This window comes from Denticeps clupeoides, chromosome 11 (assembly GCF_900700375.1).
Source record: "Denticeps clupeoides chromosome 11, fDenClu1.1, whole genome shotgun sequence".
NCBI classification, from domain to species: domain Eukaryota; kingdom Metazoa; phylum Chordata; class Actinopteri; order Clupeiformes; family Denticipitidae; genus Denticeps; species Denticeps clupeoides.
This window is the reverse complement of record NC_041717.1, coordinates 22,057,402-22,084,414: the sequence shown is the minus strand read 5'-3', so window position 1 is coordinate 22,084,414 and position 27,013 is coordinate 22,057,402. Positions and strand designations below refer to the sequence as shown.

The 27,013-nt window shown below is 45.0% G+C and overlaps 1 protein-coding gene across 2 annotated transcripts in view; it reads left to right on the top strand.

Annotated features, from left to right (window-relative positions):
- LOC114800104 (GDNF family receptor alpha-2-like) overlaps positions 1-27,013 on the top strand; it is a 58,010-nt gene that overhangs the window by 19,545 nt on the left and 11,452 nt on the right. For both annotated transcript variants that reach the window (XM_028997215.1, XM_028997214.1), the window contains exons 3-4: positions 444-512; positions 17,717-18,101. In XM_028997215.1, the coding sequence (XP_028853048.1) occupies positions 444-512; positions 17,717-18,101 (454 nt within the window). The remainder of the gene's footprint in view (positions 1-443; positions 513-17,716; positions 18,102-27,013) is intronic.

The following is a 27,013-nucleotide window of genomic DNA, read 5'->3' as shown; positions in this document are numbered from 1 at the left end:
TTGTGTTATGAATGCCGGTTGGTATTTTCACAGGTAATTATGGGGTAATTGCAATATTTTTACAAAAATTCCATCCTACTGTCATAAGTAATTAGATAACATTTACATTTAACATTTACAGCATTTACCAGATGCCGTTATGCAGAGTGACTTACAATCAGTAGTTACAGGGACAGTGTCCTCCTGGAGACACTCAGGGTTAAGTGTCCTCTTCAGGGACACGATGGTAGTAAGTGGGATTTGAACCTGGGTCTTCTGGTTCACAGACTACTAGCACCCGTAGATAAGCTGAAAGCGACATTTTGGTTGTTAACTTTCACACATGTTATTAATGCATGAAACGGGAGGCTGGCCCCACCGAGTTGCGAGTTTTTCTCCTGGTGCATTTTACAGCAGAAACTTTATCATCAGACTCATTTCCTGTTTGACTTGTCTCCTCACAGACGATGAGTTTTACGAAGCTTCCCCTTATGAACCGGTGGATTCGCTCCGTCTGGCTTCCATCATCTCTGGTGAGAACGTCACTTTACTTTTTTTCTCCTCCTTAAAATTCTCATTATTTTGGAGTGTGTGTGTGTGTGTGAGTGTGTGTCTGTGAGTGTGTGTGTGTTTTAATTTTTTCTCATGGATACTCTGTATGCTAATGCTTGAGAGGAGAGATTATGTTTGGTGTTATGAACCTATCTTCCGACAATTATGAGTTTATTCGTTTTAATATTTATATTGACCTTTCAAGTCTCTTTTAAATGTAAATGTCTTTACTGGTGCTCGGTGGGGAAAATGCTGGAACAAATTGCGGAATTAGACACAGTTGGTCCAGAGTAGAGTTTCTTCTCTACTTCAGGCTGCGATCCAATCAGGCGCTTTAGCAGCCGTGGGGCTGAATTCAGTTTTAAGTGGATTTTACTGCAGAAATTAGTGTAATATTTAAAATAGTGATCAACATTATATGTTAAATGATTGTGATCTGAGGTAAGTGTCAAGCCACGAGGTGAGAAGGATGAGGCGCTCAGCGTGAAAAGGAAAGTATGGCAGAAGGCAGCATATGAAGGGTTGAAAATTGGGCCTGAAATTGGGCCAAAAGTAGTAAAACACAAAAATATAGTAAAATACAATAAAGCTAACCATACATTCTAATAACAATAATCTACATGGAATGGCTGCTGTTGTAAAATTGACATTCAATTCACAATAACGGATCTTTCTTTCCGCTGTTAAGGTAAAGTAATATTTAATCTGCCTTCGCCGCCATGTCGGTGCACCGTAAGCTCAGACATCATATTCATATTGGATCGCAGCCTCGGCGCATCACTAGATCTCCAGTAATAGTGTGGATTTGGTGGGTTTATACTTTTACTCCAGGCGATCGTGACAGGCTTACATACGTGTGCGTGTAAAATACGCCGTTTTGGAGTTTTCGCAGACTGACCAGCTTATCGGAATGTGACCCGTCATGGCTCCTCTCCTCCTGAACCGCGCTGAATAGGAAGCCGGCGTAAACCGGAGCTTAGCTCTGCACACGGCTGCAGCCAAAATGCCCCGGATGTGCGCGTAGACGGTTATGTAAAGGTGCCGAAGCAGATAAGTGCTCCTGTGCATCCGGCACAGTTCAATAAATGCTCCGCAGTATTGCTCGGCTCCGCAGTAACGTGGTCCAGGCTACAATGAATGCTCGCGAAAGGAGGGCGCGGCCCCACCGGGTTCTATTAATGTGGAAGAGCCGGGCGGAGGCCTGCAGGGCACGCGTGAAAATGACGCCTGCGTCCTCATTCGCTGCCTGCGTGGTCTTGTGTCTATCGGTCACCCGTGTCACCTTTTTTTGCCGCTCGGAGGCTCTTGGTGTGATTTTAATGCAAATATGGGTCACGACAGAAGGCCCTTTCTGTGGAACAGAGGGGGAAATTCAGAGCCCGGCAGTCCTCCTCCAATCTCTTTACTTGTGAAGTGATGTGATACACAGCAGCACGGTGCACACAGTGAAATATGTCCTCTGCATTTAACCCATCACCCTGAGTGAGCAGTGGGCAGCCATGACAGGCGCCCGGGGAGCAGTGTGTGGGGACGGTGCTTTGCTCAGTGGCACCTCAGTGGCACCTTGGCGGATCGGGATTCGATCCGGCAACCGTCTGATTACGGGGTCGCTGTTTCCAGAGCGTGAGCACCATCCTCCAAGAGTCGCCCTCGATAAACAGTTTTAATTCCGTCAGAGATGTAAACTGCAGACTGGCGAGGCTCCGGATTCGTCTCTGCTGTTCATCTAATGAAAGGATTCATTCGGTAAAGCGGCCGTAACTCACATGTATTGATCCCTTCTTTTTTCTCACTCTAGAGTGTGTTTTCTCATTTTACTCACTAATTGCACATCAATAATTCACACTGGGAGTGGGACTTTCTGCTTATTTTAGGAAATAAAAGGTGTTGCTTGATGCAAATCTGCTCACAGAAATGCAGGGCCGTGCAATATGACCAAAGTCTGTTTGAATGGAACATTGGAGCGTTGGAGCTGTACAAGAGGACGTTAACTAATCACAGGAACCATCTTACGGCTCCTTTCATTGGCTTCAATCATTCAGAGAACATGAAAGGCCTGTATTATCCGCTACGTTTAAAATCAGCTGAACCTGCTTGCACTCTATGATGTTACAAAATAAATAATGAACGAATTTAATAAATTCTATTTAATCTCTATTTTTCCAAAGTTCTGCCGACGTAATAGAGCCAAACGTGCAGATGGATTTTATTCAAGACGAATGGGAGACCAGTGAATTCGACATGCTTGAACACATCCAATGTACCTTCTAAAACGTTTTTTAAACGTTTTGTGGGGACCCGGCTAAGAAACCCCTCTAAAAACACAGATACACACCCACACTTGCAGAGAGAGAGCTGATGGCAGCACCACGGCCGTGGTTAAACTCAGCCGACTGGCACCGCGGAGCGAAGCGATCGTAAAGTCGGCGAGCTTGAAGAGTATTGACTAAGTCATATTTATTTTTTGGGCCTACACTGAAGCAGAGCTGTTGGATGACAAAGCTCGTGGTTGCTGGGAGCCAGAAGCAGTTTACAATGCTCTACTCCCCTTCCCCGCTGCCTCCACACCTCCCTCCCTCCCTCCCTCCCTCGCTTTTTTTTTTGTTGTTTTTAAACTCAGCGGCTGGCAATGCAGCTCTTTAGTTTCATATCTCCCAGACCCCACTGTGAGTTGTGGGAATTTGCATAATCTCTTTTATGCTCCATCCAAACAAAGACGGATGCCAGGGGAGGTAGAGAACGTTTCAAAAATCCGCAAGACGGCCTCGCGGTTCCGTTTTATTCTCTGTTTGTCACGCCCCCGTCGTGCCGCCAGCGCTGCTAATCCCAGATCTGCTGATCCCAGATCTGCTGACTGGGTCTTTGTTGGAGGTCCCTGATTGGCCTGAGTGTTTGTACCTGCGAGTATGTGCAGTGAGACCCCCTTCCATGCCACTTTTTAACGTTGGCGGCCCTGCCCATTCTCCGCCCCCTTTCTTCAGCTTTAATATAACAAATAAATAAGCATACAACGTTAGAGCAAAGAATGGCATTTTTTTGGCTATTATTGCATTTAACTAGTCATCTTTGTCTGTGAAGGTGATGTGACGTGTTTAGGCTCCACATGCCAATATAAGGATGACAGATGTCTTCAGTGGCCAGACCTTGGGGTCTGAGTTTCCGTTGGGGTTGGTTATGGTGACTGGTATATGCCTGAACATGACTTGAACCCTAATTCCACTCCATCAGCTGTCTCAGCTGCAGGAGATTAGGGTTCCTCATCTGTTTGCTGGATATTGCCATTCATGCACTGGGCGTCCTGTTTTTCTTTTGTATGTAACACCAAAGAATGGAGATTCAAATGCTTCAAATGTCCACGTTATTAGGTATAGGTCTATTTTAGACTGACTCCCACATATTGCTGGTCTATTATCAGCCATTTTCATGCACTAGCACTCTGCACCGGGCCCTTAGTGTATGAAATGGGAAAAACATCACAAAATTGCAGTCGGTTTTTGATATTGATTGCAAAAATTAAATTATAAACATTCATTACTGATATCGGCCAATTCAAAAGTAGTGATGATATGTATGACAAAAAGATCCAATACGTCTAATGAAAAGCAGATGTTGGTTTTGTACCGTAGGCTACGAGTTTTAAATAAAATGGCCAGTAAGGGGACACATAATTGTGTCAGAGGCAGTAATGTGGCTCCGTCCCCCGGGGTGTTACACTCGCATTCTCCCAGGTCATGTGCTATAAAAACAGCGCCCACCGCCTGACACATTGAGGCTAGGGCCCGGCTGGATTCACGCTAGTCTCTGTAAAACAGTGGAAATACTCACAGAAGCGGGTGGAAAAGGCCTATTACCAGACTAGAAGATGGCCTCTTTTCTCAAGACTAATAAGAATTACATTTTTCATGCAATTCAAAACTATTGGATTTTGGTGACTACTCCAAATGTGAGACAACAATGGATTTTAAAGAAAAACAAAATCCACAGATATGCTACAACAATTACTACTACTACTAATAATAATACATTTATGACTATTTTTTTTCCTATCACTCCTCACCTGAGCCTCGTTCCCACAATTGTATTAATAAAAATATCACAGAGGTTTTTTATGCTTTAGTATGATTAATGATGTTAAAACTCCATCATAAAGACAAAGGGAAAAGTAAGAAAATGAGCAAATTCACCACAAATAATTACAAATTAAGTAACTTTATTGATGGCTTTCATCATGACAGTCAATAATATTATTTTTACCCTTATTATTATTATTAATAATAAAAACAATGTTTTAAAATGTAAAAAACAATTTAAACAACACTGAAATTGAGAATATCTTAAAATAAAAATTCATTTTAAATGCTATCAATGATTTTAGATATATTTTTAATAGATGTGAAATCATTTAATGTCAAAAACATGAGAAAAGAGACAGAGGCTGGCTTTCATCAGCAGAATGGCAGGGGATAGAGAGCGTCCTGAGCGTCCTGACCGCCATGCCAGACAGTGAAATATGTGTCCGCCTGCAAGATGACATGGTTTTTACGATGTGACATAAGACTCCTTTCATGGGTCATTTCAGCCTCACATAAAGACTCCATTAAAACTTTTCTCCGTCTATTCTCTTCCCCCTCGTCCTCTGTGCTCTGTCTCTTTCAGTGGGCCTGTTTTATTTTTAACTCATAAGATGAGGCACTTTTGTGTATTGTGTGTGTGGTAAGAAGAAGACCAGCTTTATCTTCTGCGGATGTCTGAATGGATGGAGATTGAAGTTCATACTCCTCATATCCACATTCATATTCACACAAGTATGCCTCACTCGCTTTTTTATGGTCAATTCATTCACCAAAGCATCCTCATAACCAGACGCAGTCATGTTGTGTCATGTTCACCCACCAAACTCACTCAAGCTAGAATTTATCATTTTTAGTCAGTGTAGAAGATGCATATTTCTCTTCTTAAGTTGCATCTGAATCGAAATCCCAAATATTCACAATTTTAAAAATACAAAATATCAACGTTAATGCATTTGTTAAAGTTTGAAACTGTTAAGTAATTAATTTTTCTATTGTCGTTAGACATGAAGAGGTGGCACTGTCTTCTGAACACAAGCTGGCAAACTAGTTCAGTATTTCTGAGAAACATCATTAAAAAATCTGAATGGCCTGAGGTTGGCCACACTCACTTTTAATTAACTGATTCATAACTAATTAATCTTGAGCACTCTTCCCTGTTCAGTTTTGGTAATGTATGCTTTAACTCAGAGGCATTCATTCACTTAATGAGATTGTTGGAATTAAATTTATTAATTTTTTTAATCAGTATTACTCTTACTATATTACTACAAAGTCTGAAGTAACGATGAAGAATCCATGTATGTAGTTATGAAGCAGATGGGAGAATGGAATACCAGGCAATAATGCCCACCGACAAATGACCATTTGGCTAATAGACTGACATTTAAGGTGTTAAACTTGCAGAAATGCTTTACCGCTCACCCACACAGCTTCAAGGCCCAAGAAAGTCCAGCCAGCACCAGGACCGTCTCCTAAAGATGATTCCAGCTGCAGGATCGGGGTGCCACCAGTGCAGAGCTTGCTCAGAAATGGCAGCAGGCGGGTGTGAGGGCATCTGCATGTACAGTGAGGTGAAGACTTTTGGAGGACGGCCTGGTGTCAAGAAGAAGCCACTTCTCTCCAAGAAGAACATCAAGGACAGATTGATATTCTGTTAAAAGTAGAGGGATTGGACTGCTGAGGACCTGTGGTGTATGAAAAAGTAATTTCTCTGATGAAGTCCTTTTACGTTTGTTCGGGGCATCCGGAAAAATGATTGTCCGGAGAAGAAAAGGTGATGCTACCATCAGTCCTGTTTCGTCCAACAGTAAAGTGTCCTGAGATCCTTCATGTGTGGGGCTGCTTCTCGTCCAAGCGAGTGGACTCAGTCGTGAATAAAGAACAGGACCAGAACATCCTCCGACAGCAACTTCTCCCAACCGTCCAAGAACAGTCCGGTGAAGAACGGAGCCTTTTCCAGCATGATGGAGCACCGTGCCGTACGGCCAAACCGAGAACTACGTGGCTCGGCGAACAAAACACTGGAAATTTGGGTCCATGGCAGGAAAGTCCCCGAAAGTTCATCAAACAAAACCCCCCAAACTGTGACCAACTCCAAGCGCTGGTTATGAAGGGTCGCCGTCAGTCAGGATTTGGCCCAGAAGTTGATTGACAGCCTGTCAGGGCGAGTTCATTAATAATAACTTCAATACACCACAGAAACAACCGACAAAAAGCTCTAAAAACACCGAAGCAGAAAACTAAAAAACTATATTTGTGTCATTCTCAAAAGCTTTGGCCTCGACTGCATACTGTATATAAAGTGAAGTGATACACAGCAGCACACGGTGCACACAGTGAAATTTATCCTCTGTATTTAACCATCACCCTTGGTGAGCAGTGGGCGGCCATGACAGGCGCCCGGGGAGCAGTGTGTGGGGACGACGCTTTGCTCAGTGGCACCTTGGCAGATCGGGATTCGAACCGGCAACCTTCTGATTACGGGGCCGCTTCCTTAACCGCTAGGCCACCACTGCCCCTATATATATATATATACATGTATATATAGGGGCAGTTTAATAGGAAAATGTAAAAAAAAAAACTATAAAATGTATCAATTAAATTTTTTCCACAGTGGAAATAAAACACACCATGCAAAAACATGCAAATGCAAAAAAAAAGTTGTTCGTGCAACGTTCTAACGTTTCCATTGAGGCTTTCCTAAGTTTTATAGAAAGCAGTTCTACTCTCTACTCTCTCTCACACACACACACACACACACAGTCCAATTAAATGTAAAAAGTTGTCTTTCTCCTGCGGTGGATGGGATAATTGAGTGTACATAATCCTGCTGCTCTTGTCATTTTCTCATTTTCTTACTTCCCCCTCTCTCTTCTTTTAGTGAGGTGGACTGCGGCAGCAGCAGGACTCCGTCTGCATGTGTACGGGAATTTAATTAGTTTAGGGGGTTTTGCCGTTTTTCTACCCTCCAAGGTGTTGAGTAATGAGCCTTTGTTTAGGGAGCAGCGCAATCTCCAGGGGTTCTGGCCGCACTCAGCATTATTCAAACAAGGTTATGTTATATAGGCAGAATATGGAATCATCTGTAATGTGTGGGACACATCATGGCCTGATTGGATTTTTAAATTGGCTTCTGCCAGCAGGGAAGTTGTGTTTTGTATGTGTGTGTACAGGAAGTGTGTTTCCACTACTGTACATTGTCTACATCTCATTTACTCACCCGCTTGGAATGTGTGTTGAGTCATTTTTGCAAATGTCACGGTGCTCTCTAGATGGCTGAATGCTGAGAGGAACGACACTTTTCATAAAACATGACGTTTTGTGTCACCGTGTGATTGGTTGCTGTCGTTACAATGTTCAAGACACAAAAAAAACACCTGCAGGTATCATACATGATCAACACAAAACAGGGGCTCACTCACTCGCTCGCCCACTCACACCCACTCGCTCTCTCCCACTTACCCACTCACTCCCACTCACTCACATTTACCCACTCACTGCCACTCACTAACTCACTCACTCTGTCACTCAGTTACTTGCCAACTTACTCACCTGCTCACTTGCCTGAGTAAACTCTCTCACCACCTGCTCTCACTCTCTCACTCCCACATGCCCCACTCAGTGACTCGCTCACTCCTGCTCACCTGCCTATTTGCTCGCTTGCCCAATCACATACCTGCTCGCTCACCCACTCACTCTCTCCCATTTGCCTGCTCACTCACTCGCTCAGTCACTAAATGTTGTTAAAATCACTCCCACGAAATACCCATGTTTCCATTTCCCATCTCTGAGACCTGCTGCACCGTGCATTTAGAACGTCATGCAACCCAAACGTGTCTTTCTGTTGCAGCTTAGTTAACGTGCCATTTTTATTCAAGTATGACTGTTGCAGCTTCACATAACATACTACTTTCAAAGAAGTATGACTGTTACAGGTTCGTGTAACGTGCCATTTTCAGACAAGCATTACTGTTACAGGTTTGCATAACATGGCATTTTTATTCATGTATGTCTATTGCAGGTTCGTGTAACGTGCCATTCTTATAAAAGTGTGTCTGTTGGAGGTTCGTGTAACGTGCCGTTTTCAAACAATTATGCCTGTTATGCCGCTTCAAATAAACTACTATTTGCAAACAAATATGTCTGTTACAGGTTCGCATAACGTGCCATTTTCAGACAAGTATGTCTGTAACAAGTTCGTATAACGTGCCGTTTTCAAACAAATATGTCTGTTACAGGTTTGCATAACGTGCCGTTTTCAGACAAGTATGTCTATTGCTGGTTCGTGTAACGTGCCATTTTTATAAAAGTGTGTCTGTTGGAAGTTCGTGTAACATGCCGTTTTCAAACAAGCATGCCTGTTGCCGCATAACATACTAATTTCAAACAAATATGTCTGTTACAGGTTCGCATAACGTGCCGTTTTCAGACAAGTATGTCTGTAACAAGTTCGTATAACGTGCCGTTTTCAAACAAATATGTCTCTTACAGGTTTGCACAATGTGCCATTTTCAGACAAGGATGACTGTTGCAGGTTTGTGTAACGTGCCATTTTTATAAAAGTGTGTCTGTTGTAGCTTCGTGAAATGTGCCGGTTTCAAACAAGTATGACTGTTGCAGCTTCGCATAACGTACTACTTTCAAACAAGTATTACTGTTGGAGGTTGGTGTAACGTACCATTTTCAGACAAGTATGACTGTTGCAGGTCCGTGCAACGTGCCATTTTCAGACAAGTATGTCTGTTACAGGTTAGCATAACATGCCATTTTTTTTTTAAGTGTGTCTGTTGGAGGTTCGTGTAGCGTGCCATTTTCAGACAAGTATGACTGTTGCAGGTTCGTGTAACGTGCCGTTTTCAGACAAGTATGTCTGTTACAGGTTTGCGTACCGTGCCGTTTTTAAACAAATATGTCTGTAACAGGTTTGTATAACATGCCGTTTTCAAAAAAATATGTCTGTAACAGGTTCGTATAACGTGCCGTTTTCAAACAAATATGTCTGTTACAGGTTCGCATAACGTGCCATTTTCAGACAAGTATGACAGTTGCAGGTTCGTGTAATGTGCTGTTTTCAGACAAGTATGACTGTTGCAGGTTCGCGTAACGTGCCGTTTTCAAACAAATATGTCTGTTACAGGTTCGCGTACCGTGCTGTTTTTAAACAAATATGTCTGTAACAGGTTCGTATAACGTGCCGTTTTCAAACAAATATGTCTGTAACAGGTTCGTATAACGTGCCGTTTTCAGACAAGTATGTGTGTAACAGGTTCGTATAACGTGCCGTTTTCAAACAAATATGTCTGTTACAGGTTCGCATAACGTGCCATTTTCAGACAAGTATGACTGTTGCAGGTTCGTGTAACGTGGCGTTTTCAAACAAGTATGCCTGTTGCCGCTTCGCATAACGTACTATTTTCAGACAAGTATGACTGTTACAGGTTCATGTAACGTGCCGTTTTCTCTGTTGCAGTTTTGCTTAATTTGCCACTACGTCATCAGCTACTGAACCACCACATCATACCAGGGTAATGAGCCAATTGTTCCAAAGCTGATGTTTTTCTGTTTTTCAGTTTAAAGGTTACATACTGAGTAACTTACTATCACTCGCCCGTTTGCTCATTATCTTGTTCATCTTTCGCTCATTCTTCTCTTTCACTGACTACCTGCAGCCTGCGTGTTCTCCGGCTCTGTAGAGTAATGAGTGATGGGGTGAGAGCAGAGGTTTGACATGGTCCTTCGGGGGACGGGCTAAAGACATTTTAACAAGGCTGCTTACATTGACACACACACACAAACACACACACACACACACACTGCGGGCCAGATTACATCAAAACTCTGGCACTACTCCTAATTACACCCTACATTCTCAGTGCCAACAACTCTCCACGTCCTGAGCCATGCTAACGTATTTATCAGAATGCATAATTCATACAAGGACATGGTTACCGTGGAGATCTGGTCCAGAAACACGACCTGAGATTTTTTTTGCTCAGATTGTGTCAGAAAAGCTCCCATTCGCACATGTACAATTGATTTCCTTCCACTGCCAGTGTTTCATTTTGATTGGCACGTTTGAAGTGGTGCGATGACCTTGCAATCTAATGTTTGTGATGTTTGGACCTTTTGGTTGATACCTGGGTGATGGGTCGATATATACTGCGAGCGCAAAGTGACGGCAGCCAAGACCACAAGACGTGAGGTGGACTGTATAGATCCAATATTTTATGAGTTAAGATACACAAGTTTGTTCTGATGTGAAAACATTCATCATAATGTAGAAATCATAGTTCAATTTTATGCTTTCAACAGTGAAGCATCATTCATTAAGTATTTTTGAGGGAACACTTATGTGAGATTCACAGAGTAGACGCTGCTGTGATACAGATTAATACTTTATCTTTAGAATCCAGTCAGGCATTTATTTATAATGGAAATAATCAATATACTGTTTTTAATCTATAGGCGCCATTTAAGGCACTCAAAAAAGTCACACTTTAAAATCCAAAAATTAAGTGTGAATAAAAAGTCACATGTGATACACAGCAGCACAGCACACAATGCACACAGTGAAATTTGTCCTCTGCATTTAACCCATCACCCTGAGTGAGCAGTGGGCGGCCATGACAGGCGCCCGGGGAGCAGTGTGTGAGGACGGTGCTTTGCTCAGTGATACCTTGGCGGATCGGGAATCGAACCGGCAACCTTCTGATTACAGCGCCGCTTCCTTAACCGCTAGGCCACCACTGCCCCACAATAATTCATATTCAAATTTTATTTGTCACATACCTAGTCATACACGGTATGATATGCAGTGAAATGCTTTTTGCGAGCAAATATTGCAAGTATACAATGAAGACCAATATGCAAATATTGCAAACATAACCAAATATTACATTTACATTTACGGCATTTATCAGACGCCCTTATCCAGAGCGACTTACAATCAGTAGTTACAGGGACAGTCACCCTGGAGCAACTTAGGGTTAAGTGTCTTGCTCAGGGACACGATGGTAGTAAGCAGGATTTGAACCTGGGTCTTCTGGTTCATAGGCGAGTGTGTTACCCACGAGGCCACTACCACCGCATATTACACTTTTACGTCTTTAACATAAAATGTGTGTAACTGGTAGGGTGAAGGTGTGCAAATGAATATAAGATAAAAAAAAGTAAAAAGAGCCGAGATTGTGCAAAGAGAAAAAAGCGCAAAGATTTTGTGCAAAGTGATTTTGTGCAAAGAGTCCAGAGTGATTGAAAGTGAAAGTGCTGGAGTGTACTGGAGTTCTATGTACTGTTGTTGTTATGGGCTGCGGGAAGAAGCTCTTCATTCTCTCAGTGTTGGACTTCCCTAATCGCAGCAGAGAGAACCGTCCATTGTTGGGGTGGCTGAGGTCCTTCACTATCTTCCTGGCCCTGGTACAGCACCGTTTGCTGTAATGAATCACATCACTACGACCTCACAATATCACACCTGTTATGGTCATTTTATAATTTAATATCACCACCATTATTGTCATAGCGTATCATATAACACTGTCACGTCCGCGACAGAGGCGGGACATGCTGGAAACAAGATTTATTAACGGCCAGGTGCATCCCCAGGTGCAGCCAATCCTGACAACCACATACACTCATTGCTGCCACTTGTCAGCCTAGTTTGTCTAGATCGTCTAGACCTGCACTATTTTATGGGTCAGTGCACAATGTCCACCATGTCTACCGTGTCCACCGTGTCTACAGTGTCCCTTGTCATGTTTTTGTGTCGTGTGATATTTGACTTTTTGCAGACTGTGAATCTCCAAAGCTTTGCAATCTCGTCTCTCTGTGTACTTATATATAGTGAGATGACAATAAGTTTGACTTTGGCTTTGAAGTCAAAGGAGGCAATGACATAAAACATGATTTAAACAGTCATAATTAAAACTGTCATAAAACATAAAACAGTCATAATTAAATCATTCATTTGATCATGAATAATATATCCAAGTGTGGATATCTGCATTTTGATGCCTGTAGAAAAAGTAAATAATCAATTATTGATCATGTACAACAGCTTGGATTGAAGTGAGCCGAATTAAAATATTGTTGCACATGTAGCACATAGTAAGGCGTGAAAGTGAAGTGATTGTCATTGCGAGACACTGCAGCGCAGCACACGGTGACACGGTGAAACGTGTCCTCTGTATTTAACCATCACCCTTGGTGAGCAGTGGGCACCATGGCAGGCGCCCGGGGAGCAGCGTGTGGGGACGGTACCTTCATCAAGGGGACCTCAGTGGTCTGCTTTCTTACCTGCTAGGCCACCCCTGGCCTGTTTAGCATACCGTGTATGTTATTATTATTTTTATTATAAATATTTTTACGCTATATTTACGCAATATTTCTTCCAGGGTCCAGTTTTCTGGATTCCGCCACCCTACGTTGCCGTAGTGATAATGCAGTAATAGTGGCCCAGGGGAACACCCTGCGGGGAAACACTCAGCAGGGACCCCACATTCACAGTCTTGCCCCCCACGCCTCCAGACGTTACAACAATTTATATTTCATGTGGTGCTTCCTGTACAGCCGCAGCCAGATCCGGTGAAGAATCACTCCAAGGACAAGAATCTCCAGCCTTCATCATCTCTCCTTCACCGGCTTTATATTTTACACCTTAACCCGAACCCCGAGTGACCCAAATTAGCACTTTCCTGATGGCCTGCGTCATCGATCACGGTGCTTTTACCACAAGCCACGGGTTGGGGATGCTGGAGTCAGCACCCCCTAATCCCCGATAAGCACGTCCAGATAGAAACACACAAGTAGAACTTCTCCAGAATGAGGACGTAGGGTGTGTGAGAGCTGTCAGGCTCCTCCCCTTTTAAACTTTCAAAAGTTCATCTTCTGGTCTGGTAGGAAATATTGATATAAAATGTGTTTATTTCTCTATGCCTGGTTTGACTTTTCGGAATGTTTGTGCCACAAACCTATGAAATGGTATGTGAGGTTATACATAATACATAAGAGCTAAATGTGTCGTGTGATTGGCCGCCGCGATGACAGCATTTCACACTTTTGACATTCTTGCATCCATTTTAAGTGGAAAAGTGTGTGACACACGTATACAAACGTAAAGCAGCCTTCCCCGCCGTCTCGCACGTTTCACGGTCCCTCTCCCCGCCGTTTTATGCAGCGGATCATAAACAATTTAAACGCAGGCCGCGATAAAAGAAGCTGTAAAAACAGCGGCAGTAAATTATTCATGATAACAGCGTTAATGGTTCAATATAACAGTTCTTGCCCAAACCGCATTAACAATGAGACGGAGCGTTATCCAATCGAATCTCCTCTCGCCCTGGCCACTATCGAGCCGACACCCACAGCACCTCGCCAGAGCACTTGTAATCCAAAATGGCTCTCTTAGAAACAATGAAGAAGCCCCTCCAATCAATTGGAAATGGATCACTGCGCCCCTTCTCTCCTTCTCGTTTAACACCAGGAGCATCGATCCACTCCAGCATGCCAATCCCCAGCCCGTCTCCGAGCTCGCATCGCCACTGAAATATCATTATGGGGATATGGAGAGGGTTCACTTTTTTGCCACTTCCTGGAGGGGCGGGGCCATGGGGATTAAAACAGAGTCTGGATCGCATTTTTATTAAGTAAAGGCACCCTGTTGTCATGAAAGGTTGAGGATTAATGATGGTGAGATCTTATGAATAATACATTTTAATAATGCAGTAGTCATTCATAGAATGGGAAAACACTTATTTTAATATTCATAGCTCAAGGCCTGGGTTGGACGAAACTTTTCTTACTGTGCTCACATTCATAGTAGATAATTAGAACTTTCATTGAAGGATCAGTCTTCTTAAATGTTCTGTAGAGTAATATTCAATAGTCACAGGGTGCTCTAACAATGTGCTAATTACAATTGCAGTGATTTGGAATTTAATCATGAAAAGTTATAATAATAATTTCATGTGTGGTTGTCATAGCCATTGCTGAAAAAGAGATAAGCAGATAATTTCATATATTATTTAAAGAGTTTATTTTATGCATTATTATTTTAATTATTTGTTTTTTTATTGTAAAGATTGATAGATTAATTGATACTTTGTTGATACTAAAGAGAAGTTTTTAGCACATTTAAAAATGTGACTATGAAATGTTTTTTTATGATTTTGCTAATGACTGATTAAATGTTTAGATTAGATAGAACATTAACAAAGGCTCAAAGCAGAGTGGTAGAAGCATAGTGAAGATCCGAAGACCCAGGTTTAACCATTGTGTCCCTGAGCAGGACACTTAACCCTGACTGTCCCTGTCACTACTGATCGTAAGTCGCTCTGGATAAGGGCGTCTGATAAATGCTGTAAATGTAACAAATTGATCACAAAAGTTACAAAAAAAGCTATGTAAGTTATGTATAAGGAAGCACCACTAGATGGCGCTAGATGTAACTCATATGGATTAAATCCACAGCACCAAATTCAAATAAAAAAAATTTTTCTTCCTTGTGCCACTGTTTTTATTAGGACTCCTTGGAAAAAGTTGGTCTTTTTACGGATGCAAAGCACATCAGCCCAGTTTCACATTCCTGTGACCTCTAGACAGTAGGCGGGGTTTTATGTACATGCTTAACAACCAATTTCATACCTCATTTCCGACCCTCGCTCGCGCTCGGCACCTCGGCGGGTCGACAAGTCCCCACAAATCTGCCCCCCCGTTCTGTCCGGTCAGGCCACTTACTGTACGCCGAGCCCTGGGGACGGGCAGGTTATATTTAGGTACTAGAAGAGTGCATCGAGAGCGATTTCACGCTGGATGTCTGGGCCGCGCCCTGCCGGCACTCGTCCTCAGTGACTATCTACATTCCTTTTTTATTTATTTTTTTTAAGGTCTTTTGCAGATTTTGAGGTCCAGTTATACCTCGACTATGCCATTTGCCGGCTGCTCTCAAAAATCTGCACAGCATTAGTATTGAGCTGCGCTAATGTTGAAGTCATCCCTGGTGAGTGCATCCTGGCCACCAGTGCCATTAGCGGTCACACTCTGGCCGCAGAAGCTCTTTTGCCATTCGCAGTGATTATATTTTGAAAATTGATCTTGGTAAATCAATCCGTTTTCGCGTTTCAAGCAATCTGCAGGGACGGCAAAGCTAATTAAAACCTCTACCAGAGAACACAGAGGACGGCCGAAAATCAATTAAAGCTGCTCAGAGGTGACATTTTAACATGGAGGTGACCAACATATTTTTTGACACTCAACTTCAAAGGTCAGGGGACCAAAGTGATAAATTGCGGTGCCTTGTACCAGCGGCACAGGCGGCTCGACGGATGGAATGGTCCCCTATATCCCAAATACCCTCCACAATCCCGTATACAAATCCATGGTAGTTCTAATCACAGATCTGCACTGGTCGCAGTCATGAGTCCACAGTGGGCTCAAAGACAAATTTTTACATCAAACAAAGCCACCTGCAATGCTGATTCCCTCACGGCTTTAATATAACCGTGTCGCCTTTCCAACACCGTTCTGACATTCTGATGGCATGCGCCCTGACCAGTGAAATGAGCCGCTGGACTTACTGAGAACTCATTCGAGGGAGCTTCGGCCTGTAACGCACCAGAGGTGAGGAGCTTAATCAGGTTCAGACTAAGGGTCAGACTGTGCAGCCCTTTTATTTCCTTTGGCCTTGTGGGATATGCATTGCTGGGTACAACTGCCTTTGTTTGTGCCGATGAGAGCAGAGCAGTTTGAAAAAAGGAAGTTTAAACGAGTGAAACATCAAATATCTTTTAAACTTATTGCGAAGTGAAAAGTCATCTTGTGAGAGAATCCTAATGTGTTGATAAAACTGTCACTGCAGGGCAATATAAATATCTTCCTTTTTTATTATTAGTTCCCTTCCTTGTGGACAGAGCAGGTACAGTGTGTAAGAGTCAAGGTTGGCAACATCATTATTTTCTTGGATCGCGACTGACCTTCACTTGATTTGAAATGCAGGATCTCCTGGCACCCCTCAAAGTCTCGGAACAATCACTTGCATCCTGATCGTACCGCTACTTCCAAAGAAATACTGTGTTTTGCTCATTATCTGCCGTCCCCTGTTGCATTTGGTTCTCATTGGAAACATTCTCGAACAGAATAAATAAATGGTGCGAACAAATAAAAGGTTGAAACCCCCAGGTCCCCGTCCAATGATAAAACCAAGGTTAAACCAGGATTTTGCACTTGTGGGTAAACTGGCTCGACTTTTTTCTTTTGTTGAAATTAGACTACATTACTTTACACAAGAGACTGGCTTTTTCAGCCCTGGCCACTAGTGGCCGCCAGCTCCCTCTGTAATAATTTTGATTTGTTATCGTCTTTGTTTATGTGCTTACATTTACATTTTTGCCATTTATCAGACACCCTTATCCAGAGCGCCTTACAGTCAGTAGTTACAGGGACAGTCCCCCCTGGAGCAACTCAGGGTTAAGTGTCTTTCTCCGGGACTCGATGGTAGTAAGTGGGGGTTTGAACCTGGGTCTTCTGGTTCATAGTCAGTAGTTACAGGGACAGTCCCCCCCTGGAGACACTCAGGGTTAAGTGTCTTTCTCAAGGACACGATGGTAGTAAGTGGGGTTTGAACCTGGGTCTTCTGGTTCATAGTCAGTAGTTACAGGGACAGTCCCCCCCTGGAGCAACTCAGGGTTAAGTGTTCTGCTCAGGGACACGATGGTAGTAAGTGGGGTTTGAACCTGGGTCTTCTGGTTCATAGTCAGTAGTTACAGGGACAGTCCCCCCCTGGAGACACTCAGGGTTAAGTGTCCTGCTCAGGGACACGATGGTAGTAAGTGGGGTTTGAACCTGGGTCTTCTGGTTCATAGTCAGTAGTTACAGGGACAGTCCCCCCCTGGAGCAACTCAGGGTTAAGTGTCCTGCTCAGGGACACGATGGTAGTAAGTGGGGTTTGAACCTGGGTCTTCTGGTTCATAGTCAGTAGTTACAGGGACAGTCCCCCCCTGGAGCAACTCAGGGTTAAGTGTCTTTCTCCGGGACTCTATGGTAGTAAGTGGGGGTTTGAACCTGGGTCTTCTGGTTCATAGGCTACCACCCCCCTAATTTGCTTATTTTTGGTCCTTCAGGGATGCACACATCCACCACCAGGAGCAGCCCTCAGTGCCAGGACTCCAGTCGGACCTGCAACCCCTGCCTGGACGCCACCAAGGCCTGCAACCTGAACGACGTCTGCAAGCGGCAGCGCTCGCTCTACATCAGCTACTGCAACAAGGGCAGCGGCCACCCGTCCTCGGAGCCCTGCAGCCGCAACCGCTGCCACAAGCACCTGCGGCAGTTCTTCGACCGCATCCAGAACGAGTACGGCTACGGCCTGCTCTTCTGCTCGTGCCGCGACGCGGCCTGCGCCGAGCGCCGCCGCCAGACCATCGTGCCGCAGTGCTCCTACGAGGACAAGTCCAAACCCAACTGCCTGAGGCTGCGCAGCGACTGCCGGGAGGAGCAGCTCTGCAGGTGTGTGTGTTTACCTGCTTGTCTAGGGCCACCACGTGTCTAGTGGACCTTTCTATAGAAAGGAAGCAGATCTGCATGGAGGCAAGTAGGAACCTGGCCGTGGAAGTGGCGGTTCTGAAAGACGGTGATGCACGTTGCTTTAATCACGCCGGTTGGTGAAAATACTGAACTCGTCGCGTGCGTAATGTGCTAATGCCGCTATTTTCCTGATGTAAAATTCAAATAGTCAAACTTGGAAGACACGCGGCATTTCACACGTGAAACCTTATTAGGCGTTAAGCCCTTAATTAGCATGTTTAACACATTGAACAAAATATCATGAGCTCACATGATGAATCTGGAAAAATATGAGAACCCACATCCACTTAATCACATTCTTCAGATTTTAGAAGCAGTGCCATAAAAGAAGAAATATTGAGTGAAATAACATGCACTATTTATCTATTGCATTTCTACCATAATGGCCACAACCGAACCCCCCGACCTCTCAAAATCGCAGACACACCCCATGTGTTCTGTCACTTTACATTGTTTACATTATTTACCAGACGCCCTTATCCAGAGAGACTTACAGTCAGTAGTTACAGGGACAGTCCCCCCCCCCTGGAGACACTCTGGGTTAAGTGTCCTGCTCAGGGACACGATGGTTGTAAGTGGGGTTTGAACCTGGGCCTTCTGGCTTGTAGGCGAGTGTGTTACCCCACTAGGCTAGAACCACACCTTATTTCATCACCCAACCCTACTAGTCGCTGGTAAACTTGGACTTGGTGCTCGGAAATCGTGGAGAGCACCTGGCAAGCAGTCGGGTGACGGGCGCAGGGCTGAGTTACCCCGAAAGGGCCATTAGTGGATCACTTTTAGCGCGTTTTGCTCCGATTGAGGTGGGCCGCCCCTCAATTAACTGGAACACCCCTGTGCGGCTGGTGAGACCTGAAGCCCGGAGCTGCAATTACACTATCAGCGTTAACACGTCTGAGCTATTCTAGACCTCCGTGTGACTCGCTACGTGGTAAACACGGGTCTGCAGTCTGAACGCAGGAGGACAAATGGAGGGAGGACAAATCGGGACGTAAAAAACAGGATTTTATGATGCATGCACATGACCGCGGTTCCGCAATCCGGTCAGTGGCGCGCACGCATGCGGATTTTCACGTTGCTGGAATGGAAGTCGGGTGGGGGGCGGGGCTGAGTGCTGATTGGCTGCCAGGAGGTGTGATGAAAAGGAGTCATCGGTGACGACTGCAGGTCACCGATATGTGCATTCAGCTGTGGAGCAGCTAATGAGGACGTTGGCACCTTGGAACACTGTCGACTGAGAACACACGCGCGCACACACACACACACACACACACACACACACACACACACACACACACACACACAGTACGCAGTGAACTAGGCCCTAATGCCTCCGCGCTCAACAGCCTATTGAGTCTCATGATCCTCTCCGGTTCCGTTTTAAATAAATAAAGAAAGGGGGCGTCTGTGAATGTGACCCCGACACGCCGCGGGGCAAGTAGCCTCGGCAGAACAAGGCCGCCTCAGGACCAGAAGGCGTTGCGGACTGGTGTCCAGAAGGTGTCTGCTTGAGCAGTTACATGTATTCATGCGTTTCTGGGTCCAGCGCTGCATCTTTTAGCAAAATCAAATGGAGATTGGTGGTAGTAGCCTAGTGGCCTAGTGGGTAACACACTCGCATATGAACCAGAAGACCCAGGTTCAAACCCCACTTACTACCATTGTGTCCCTGAGCAAGACACTTAACCCTGAGTGTCTCCAGGGGGGGACTGTCCCTGTAACTACTGATTGTTAGTCGCTCTGGATAAGGGCGTCTGGTAAATGCTGTAAATGTAAATGTAGATCGCCTGCAAAAGGCTTTTTTTGGTGGCACATCTGTACGTGTCAGCATTTTGATAAAGCAAATATGCATAAACTCTACAAAGTTCCGCTTGTGCCCTGCAGCGATGGAAAGCACCTCCGAGTATTAATCCCCGGGCCGAGTGTTTCCGGAGTGGCGCGGTTTATATACGAGATGAATAACGGTTGTGTGGAGTGGTGTCGGGTTAAACACGGAGAACCGGCGGTCAGGTGGTGCGTGGTAGGCGGTGGTAGGCCGTGGTAGGCGGTGGTGGGCAGCGTGACGACCTCTGGTGAGGAGGAACGCGCTGCCATGTTCCCCGAATCCTGGATTTCGGCTGTCAGGCTGCGACAATCCCGCCGGAAGCCTGAATGTAAACAGGTCAGGATTTATCACAGGTAATCCAGCTGTGTGTGTGTGTGTGTGTGTGTGTTAGTAAGATGGGCCGGTGATTTATCACCGGTCCTGATGAACAAGGATCAGGGGTGTGTGTGTGTGTGTGTGTGTGTGTGTGTGTCCTGAGGGGAACTGGAGGAGCGCCAGCTGCAGATAAACAATCCCGTCCCAGTTTGCACATGGCTGCGCCGGGGTCGGGGGCGGGGTTATCGATCCGGCTTCAGCTGGAGGGCGGGGTCAGCGGGTCGTTTGCTGAGCTGCGGGGTTGAGGGCTCTCTGGCCCCGATGGCCGCCGGCATCTTTGCGAACGGCAGCACCGCGCCGCAGCCAGACCGCAGAACTCCGGTAGTATTAATAAAACCGCCACGCGAGGTTCTCTGCAGTACGTGATGAAGCTGAAACTGTGCAGATGTGAAATCTACAATATCAACGTCACAATTAGTAAACGGCAATGAGCTAAAGTGAAACCCCATTCTTATTCTGACATGGTGGACCGTCCGTACGAAGCGGGCGTTCCGCTGTACGTCCGGCATCCTACGGAGAGGCCATTACATTTCCAATTACGGCCCCGCTCATTTTCTCCTGGAAGTTCTCCTGGAAGATCTCCTGGAAGTTCTCCTGGAAGCTCTCCTGTAAGCTCTCCTGGAAATTCTCCTGGAAGATCTCCTGGAAGTTCTCCTGGAAGATCTCCTGGAAGCTCTCCTGGAAGTTCTCCTGGAAGATCTCCTGGAACATCTCCTGGAAGTTCTCCTGGAAGCTCTCCTGGAAGATCTCCTGGAAGATCTCATGGAAGCTCTCCTGGAAGTTCTCCTGGAAGCTCTCCTGTAAGCTCTCCTGGAAGTTCTCCTGGAAGATCTCCTGGAACATCTCCTGGAAGCTCTCCCGTAACCCGCTTCCTGCAGGGAAGTAGAACTGTGCAGATTACAGCTCACCATGGATGTGGCTGCAAGTAGTCGGCCGCAGTCACCAAAGTGTGACACTGCATGTCGATTAGGAGGGGCGGGGCGTGATCAATAATCATGGAAGAGAGGGTCTCGTCTGGCCGGTAAAGCTTCCATGAAGGAGGGATGATGAAGCCTGTCTCCGGGCCCCGGGGCCACGCGTGTCCAGGACAGTGGTTTAATGATCTTAAAGTTGGTACATTTTATAAATATCACAAATACATAGACAGATATTTATAGAATAATTAACCCAATAACAATTTACATTTATATTAAGTAGAAATTATGAAATAATTCTGAAAAAAGTGTCTCCTACAGGGACTCCCGAGATCATCTAAACCTTTTATTCTGTTCTGTTACCGCCAGTCCATATCATTGTTACACCTTATTATTAAGAATAGAATAGAGTGCAGATCTGTGTTCCCGTGGTCCTACTGGTCTGAAAATGAATTTTGAAAATGATCATCATTGAGGAGGCCACCGCCATTAGCAATCGTGGCGTGAAAGTTGATGGTTCTCCCGTCAACAGGGGACACAAATCACATTATGTGACCTTCAGTCATCAAATTTCAACCCAACGTGATGACCTCCATCGTGACAATCTCAGAATGAATGAAATGTGGCAGTCAGCATCTGCAGGAGGAGGCCGGTTGTCCAGGATGAGGAGGAGGCGAGAACTGGAGCAGAAGTGGCTTAGTGGCTCGTGCTCGCGAGAAGGACGGAGAAGAAGAAAGGCGAGAAGAGATCCCTTGAGGCACCCGGCCCACAGATCACCATGTTCATTACTTTATCTTCAGCCCTGCGCTCGGAACGTGGTGACGCGCCGCCTGTCCTCAGGTTCTCGCCCAGAAATGTGTCATGAGTGAAATCAGAGGCCATTTCTCTGCTTGTCTGTCCCTGCGGCTGCGGCTGTGACGGGATTTAAATGAAGATGTTCCAGATCACTGGTGCTGAAGTGCTGAAATATGAGGGGGACAGGACAGGAAAACAGGGGTCCGGAATACAAATGGGAAAGTACGGACTGAACTTCTTCTTCATCGCTCACAGAATGATCATGTCCGTCTGCTCATTCGTTCGGATGTGGCTAGCTGAAGGTCCTGGATCTTCTAGAAAATGCTTCCCATAGTCTCCCATAGTGCATCCGTAATTATCTTTGGACAGGAGCTCTTTAGAATTCGCAGTACCGTGATATCTCCACCTTGGTATCTACCGTGACACTAGCGAAATGTTGTTCTGAACTTTATTGTCCCAGAGTGGAAAAAACAATTTTCAATTCTTCCTGACCAGTAAATTCTATTTCAATGAACTTTTCATTTATTATTACTGAATGACAACGAAAAGCGAGCTTGTTCAGCCACCGGCTGCTCCCCTGATGGCCTCGGCAGATTCTCCTCAGTCCAGACATTCATCATCGTCACATAAGACATCATGAGATATTCAATAAAGTTCTCAAAGTAGATTAATAGAGAGCCGAGTGACACAAACGCGAGTGAAATATTAATCTGGTCCCACGTCACGATGCCCATGAACCCCATACTTCTCCAGAACAAGGCTGGATCTGTATTTATTTAGCAAAAAAATGGTCTGGGCATCATATTCACAGGATTGGTCAATGCTTCTGCGAACGGACTAAATAAAAGGCGCTCTGGCATTCGCACAGTTTCACCGTTCTTGGAAGTAATCGCATCGCAGCATTTTAAACATCGTTCTTCTCTTCTCGCCTCCGGTTCTCCGGCACTTTCCTCCGCCCCTCAGAACAGAGTGTTCAAATGGCCGTAAAAGCGGCCGAGTGGGAGACAGCGTGTAATTTGAACAGCGTGCAGTCGGCGCAGGTATAATGCCGGAGCCGCGTCGAGCCCACAAATGTTCTTCATCTAGACGTTAGAGGACTTTTTTTTTTGTCCAGCTCGAAGTTATATTGTTCTCCATCTGAGGAAAGAGTGGTGCATGAAAGAACGGGATGTGGCCTTGCGAAGACCTCGCCTTTGTCTGAAGAACATGTGCCTCAAAAAAAAAAAAGAAATCTTTGGTTAAAAGCGCGTTCTTCTTTCGGAGGGAACGAGCTAATGTGGGCGGTGTGAGAAGATGAGCGAGAACGTTCCTGACCGGGGTTCTGGCCGGTGGGTAAACCCGCTGCTAATTTGCTCGATTGAACGGGGCCCTGCGGCTCCCGCTGACTCGTTTAGCGCGGTAAAAACCGCGGCCGGCCGCCGTCGGAGCGGATTAGCGGTGTTCGCCGCCTGCGTTGCCGTATCGACCGCCTCCGAGAGGTTCTGCGCGGCAGGGAAAGGTGTAATTAGCCACGTAAATGAGACAAGGCTCCAGAGCGCCATGCTAATATCCTGGAAGGTGAAAATCGAACCCTCTCCTGCCGGGGAGGGCGGTTAATGAACCTTCCCTCACCCCGCCCTGGCCCTGAAGGTGATGGAACGTGCCCCGGGGCCCCGGCTCGACTACGAAGCCATTAAAGTTTGAAACGACGTGACGGAGAGCGGCGGGATTATCATTTAAAAGGTTTATTATTTCCATCCACGGCACCATTAATAAACGCTCAGTAATTGGGACGTGTTGGGGGACGAATAATTGGAGGAAGCGACAGATGAACGGCTGTTTTGGAGATGAATACGTTCCCTTGATTGAACATCAGCTCCTCTCCCATTGTTAGTTTTGTAGGTCTGTTGGACTAACGCGTTCTGACAGGAAGGCGTCGCCGCACGGGAGTAAGATAATTGGCAACGCCGACGTTTTGGCAGGAGATCCGTGTTCCAATGAGAAACGCCGCAGGAACCACAGCAGTTAGTCAGGCCGGCTGGTGGTGAAGGCGGCCTCGAAGCTCGACGGAAAGGCCCCCAACCCCTGGAAGGACAGTGGAGACACTTCTCGTCACGCTGCTCATGATTAAATACGTTCTCAATCCAAAATTCCCACCAACGCTCCACCATTTTATCTGGCAATGACACTAGCAGGAAAGTCAAGTTGTCATATTTTGCACATGCAAACAATACATTAGCAATTTCTTCAGTGGAATGAGACCCAAGTTGTCACGGTCCTAAGTCCAGGGGTCTAAGAAACGCGACAAGGGTGTGGAGAGCAGGACGTCCACTGACGTCCACACACAACCAAACAAAGCATACAAACAGTGCTCTTATTTCCAGGGAGCTGACAGGTAGAATAAAACAGCGGACGCAGCACAGCTAACCAACATCAGTACAGCCTAAAGGAAGGGACAGTCCAGCGGGGACAACTCAAACTCAACTCAAAAGCTAACAGGATAACACAGGCTAACAAAAAAAAGGGTCTATTGGAGCTCCTTGCAGATCTTCGTGGACCCTGGGGACCTTCCAAAAGAGTAAGGGCCTAGCAGACCCTGGGGACCTCCAGAACACCAGCCGAAGTCTCTTTATATAGGTGGAGGTGACCACTAGGCAGATGGTAGGTGGAGCTGGTAGGCCACGAAGTCAACCTAAAAGAGACAGGACACAAAAACACAGCCAGACACACAGCGTACATCCAGGGACGTAACACAAGTGCTAATTAGGCTTGAATATTTGAGGACCATCCTACCAGTGTGAAGATCTACCATGCATATCTAACAATAACCGAGATGTGATGATTAATTTCAAGATTTATATCTTTAATAATTTATTACTGAATGCGGGCATTCAGATTGTTTTAATAATAAATATGAGGATAATGATGACACGCTTCACAAAATATACGTGCCATATTTTTAGTGAATATTATGCTGTGCCCCGATGCATTATTTTCAGTATAATGATAGTTTGAATGTTTATGAAATGATACTATTGAGATCATCTGGGATTCTTCAGCAAGCAGCTGAGTGCATCATCAACTCTCACATTTCACCATCACACGTGATGCACTCTTCATTATTCCCTCTTCCTGGCCGTCTGAAACGGAACACCCCACTAAATGGGCTTTTAAATTCGCAAAGTACAACGTTTAGACCAGGAAACACATCCACTCATGATGGCAATTCAGAAGAGTGTCAACTTAATATTAATAAGGTAGGGCAGTGTTTCATGGACGGAGGCAGATTGGGACAAGATTTCCACAATTTGAAGCCCTCTGAAGAATCAGAACCACGGCCATCTTCTCGTCCTGTAGCTCGGTTTTGTCAGGGCTGCAAATACATGCTGAGACTTTGGATCACCTCTTTTTTGGACACGATCATTGTGCCACAACTGTGAATGCAGGATCATGTGGATCAAGTCAGAAGGTTGCATAATGACATTTGAATGTGGAGAAGACTGAATTATGTGTCATTATGTGCCTGATTTGATCCTCATGAATGTGACCACCACAAACCAACTAACAGGTGATATTGCCAATCAATAACAGATTCTCTATTAGAAGGCCCAGGGTTAAAGATCTACTTTAGTTTTTTTCCCAATGGATGGAAGATCTTTACAGCCTCCATCAATGTACATAAAAAAAACTCCAAACACGACTTGCATCCATGGACCAACCAGGCCCAGAGCTTCTCAGCATCCTTGGATTGGTTCTGGCTGAGTGCGTAAGATCCCATTATTCGTTTGTGTAATGATGTGTTGTGCGCCTGTAGCAGCAGGGAAATTAAGATGTTCCTGTAAGCACCTATGCTGGAACAGATCTGCTCAGGATTGAAATGAAAGCGTGAAGGAGAAACGTGCTGGCCGTCCTTCATCCCAGACAGACACTGCAGAGAGGAGGAGCTGGAGGTGTTGAGAAGTTCTCTCTAGACCTTTTCGAATAAGATAGAGCTCACCATCCCCATTCAAAGTGCCCAGGACATGCAGGACATATCCATTAGTTTTGGGAGAGAAGTGCAGGACGGTGATAGTCACCGTGACAGACTGTCATCCACCAGTCAGGAAAAATAGCGAATGAGAATGTCAGAAACGGAGGGTGATGGTGTTCAGGATGATAATTAATTGCTTGTGAAAAACGCCCAAGGCTGATCACCAAGATCGAGCTTCATTTTTCCACCATCATCGATCACGATGGTACAATCGACCAAGCCTAGTGATGAGTTAAATGCAGAGGACTCATTTCAACTTTAAACGTACCACCACTGGATTCATAAAGAGTAGGTATGTAATGATGCACCGCAAATGATCCAAAACAGGTATAAATGTGAAGATGTAAATGAGATAAAAATGAATAGATACAGTTTTTTTTTTTTTTTCAAAGCAAAGATACAGTGATGATCTGATATATGACATATGATGATCTGTCACTCACAAAAAAAGTGTGCAAACTGCACGAAAAGCCATGATGTGGGAAACATGGACATTTAAGTGTTGTTTAACCTACTTATTTTTTTATTGAATAAATTAATTTTGTGTTCATTTGTAACTATTCAATTCTAATTTGGCAGGAAACTGTATCATTACAATAAACAGATAATATGTTGCTCTTGTAGTTTAAAACCCGAAATAAATGCACGTGTCTGGTCGCTGAAGTGTAACGTAGCAAGATGGATGTTTGTAGTGTGTAATGCTTGCAGACGTGATGAGTTCAGGGGATCATCTCACCCCAGGAGTTTTAAATTCACTAACCGCACTATATTAATGTTCCGGAATGGGTACCTGGAGTTTTCAGTGGCACTGTTACCGCGAGACATCGTCATCGTCATCGTCATCATCATCGACAGCCAATTAAAATTCCAGAAGCGACTGCAGTTTAAAAGACAGCAAATGTGTTCGTGTTCAGAA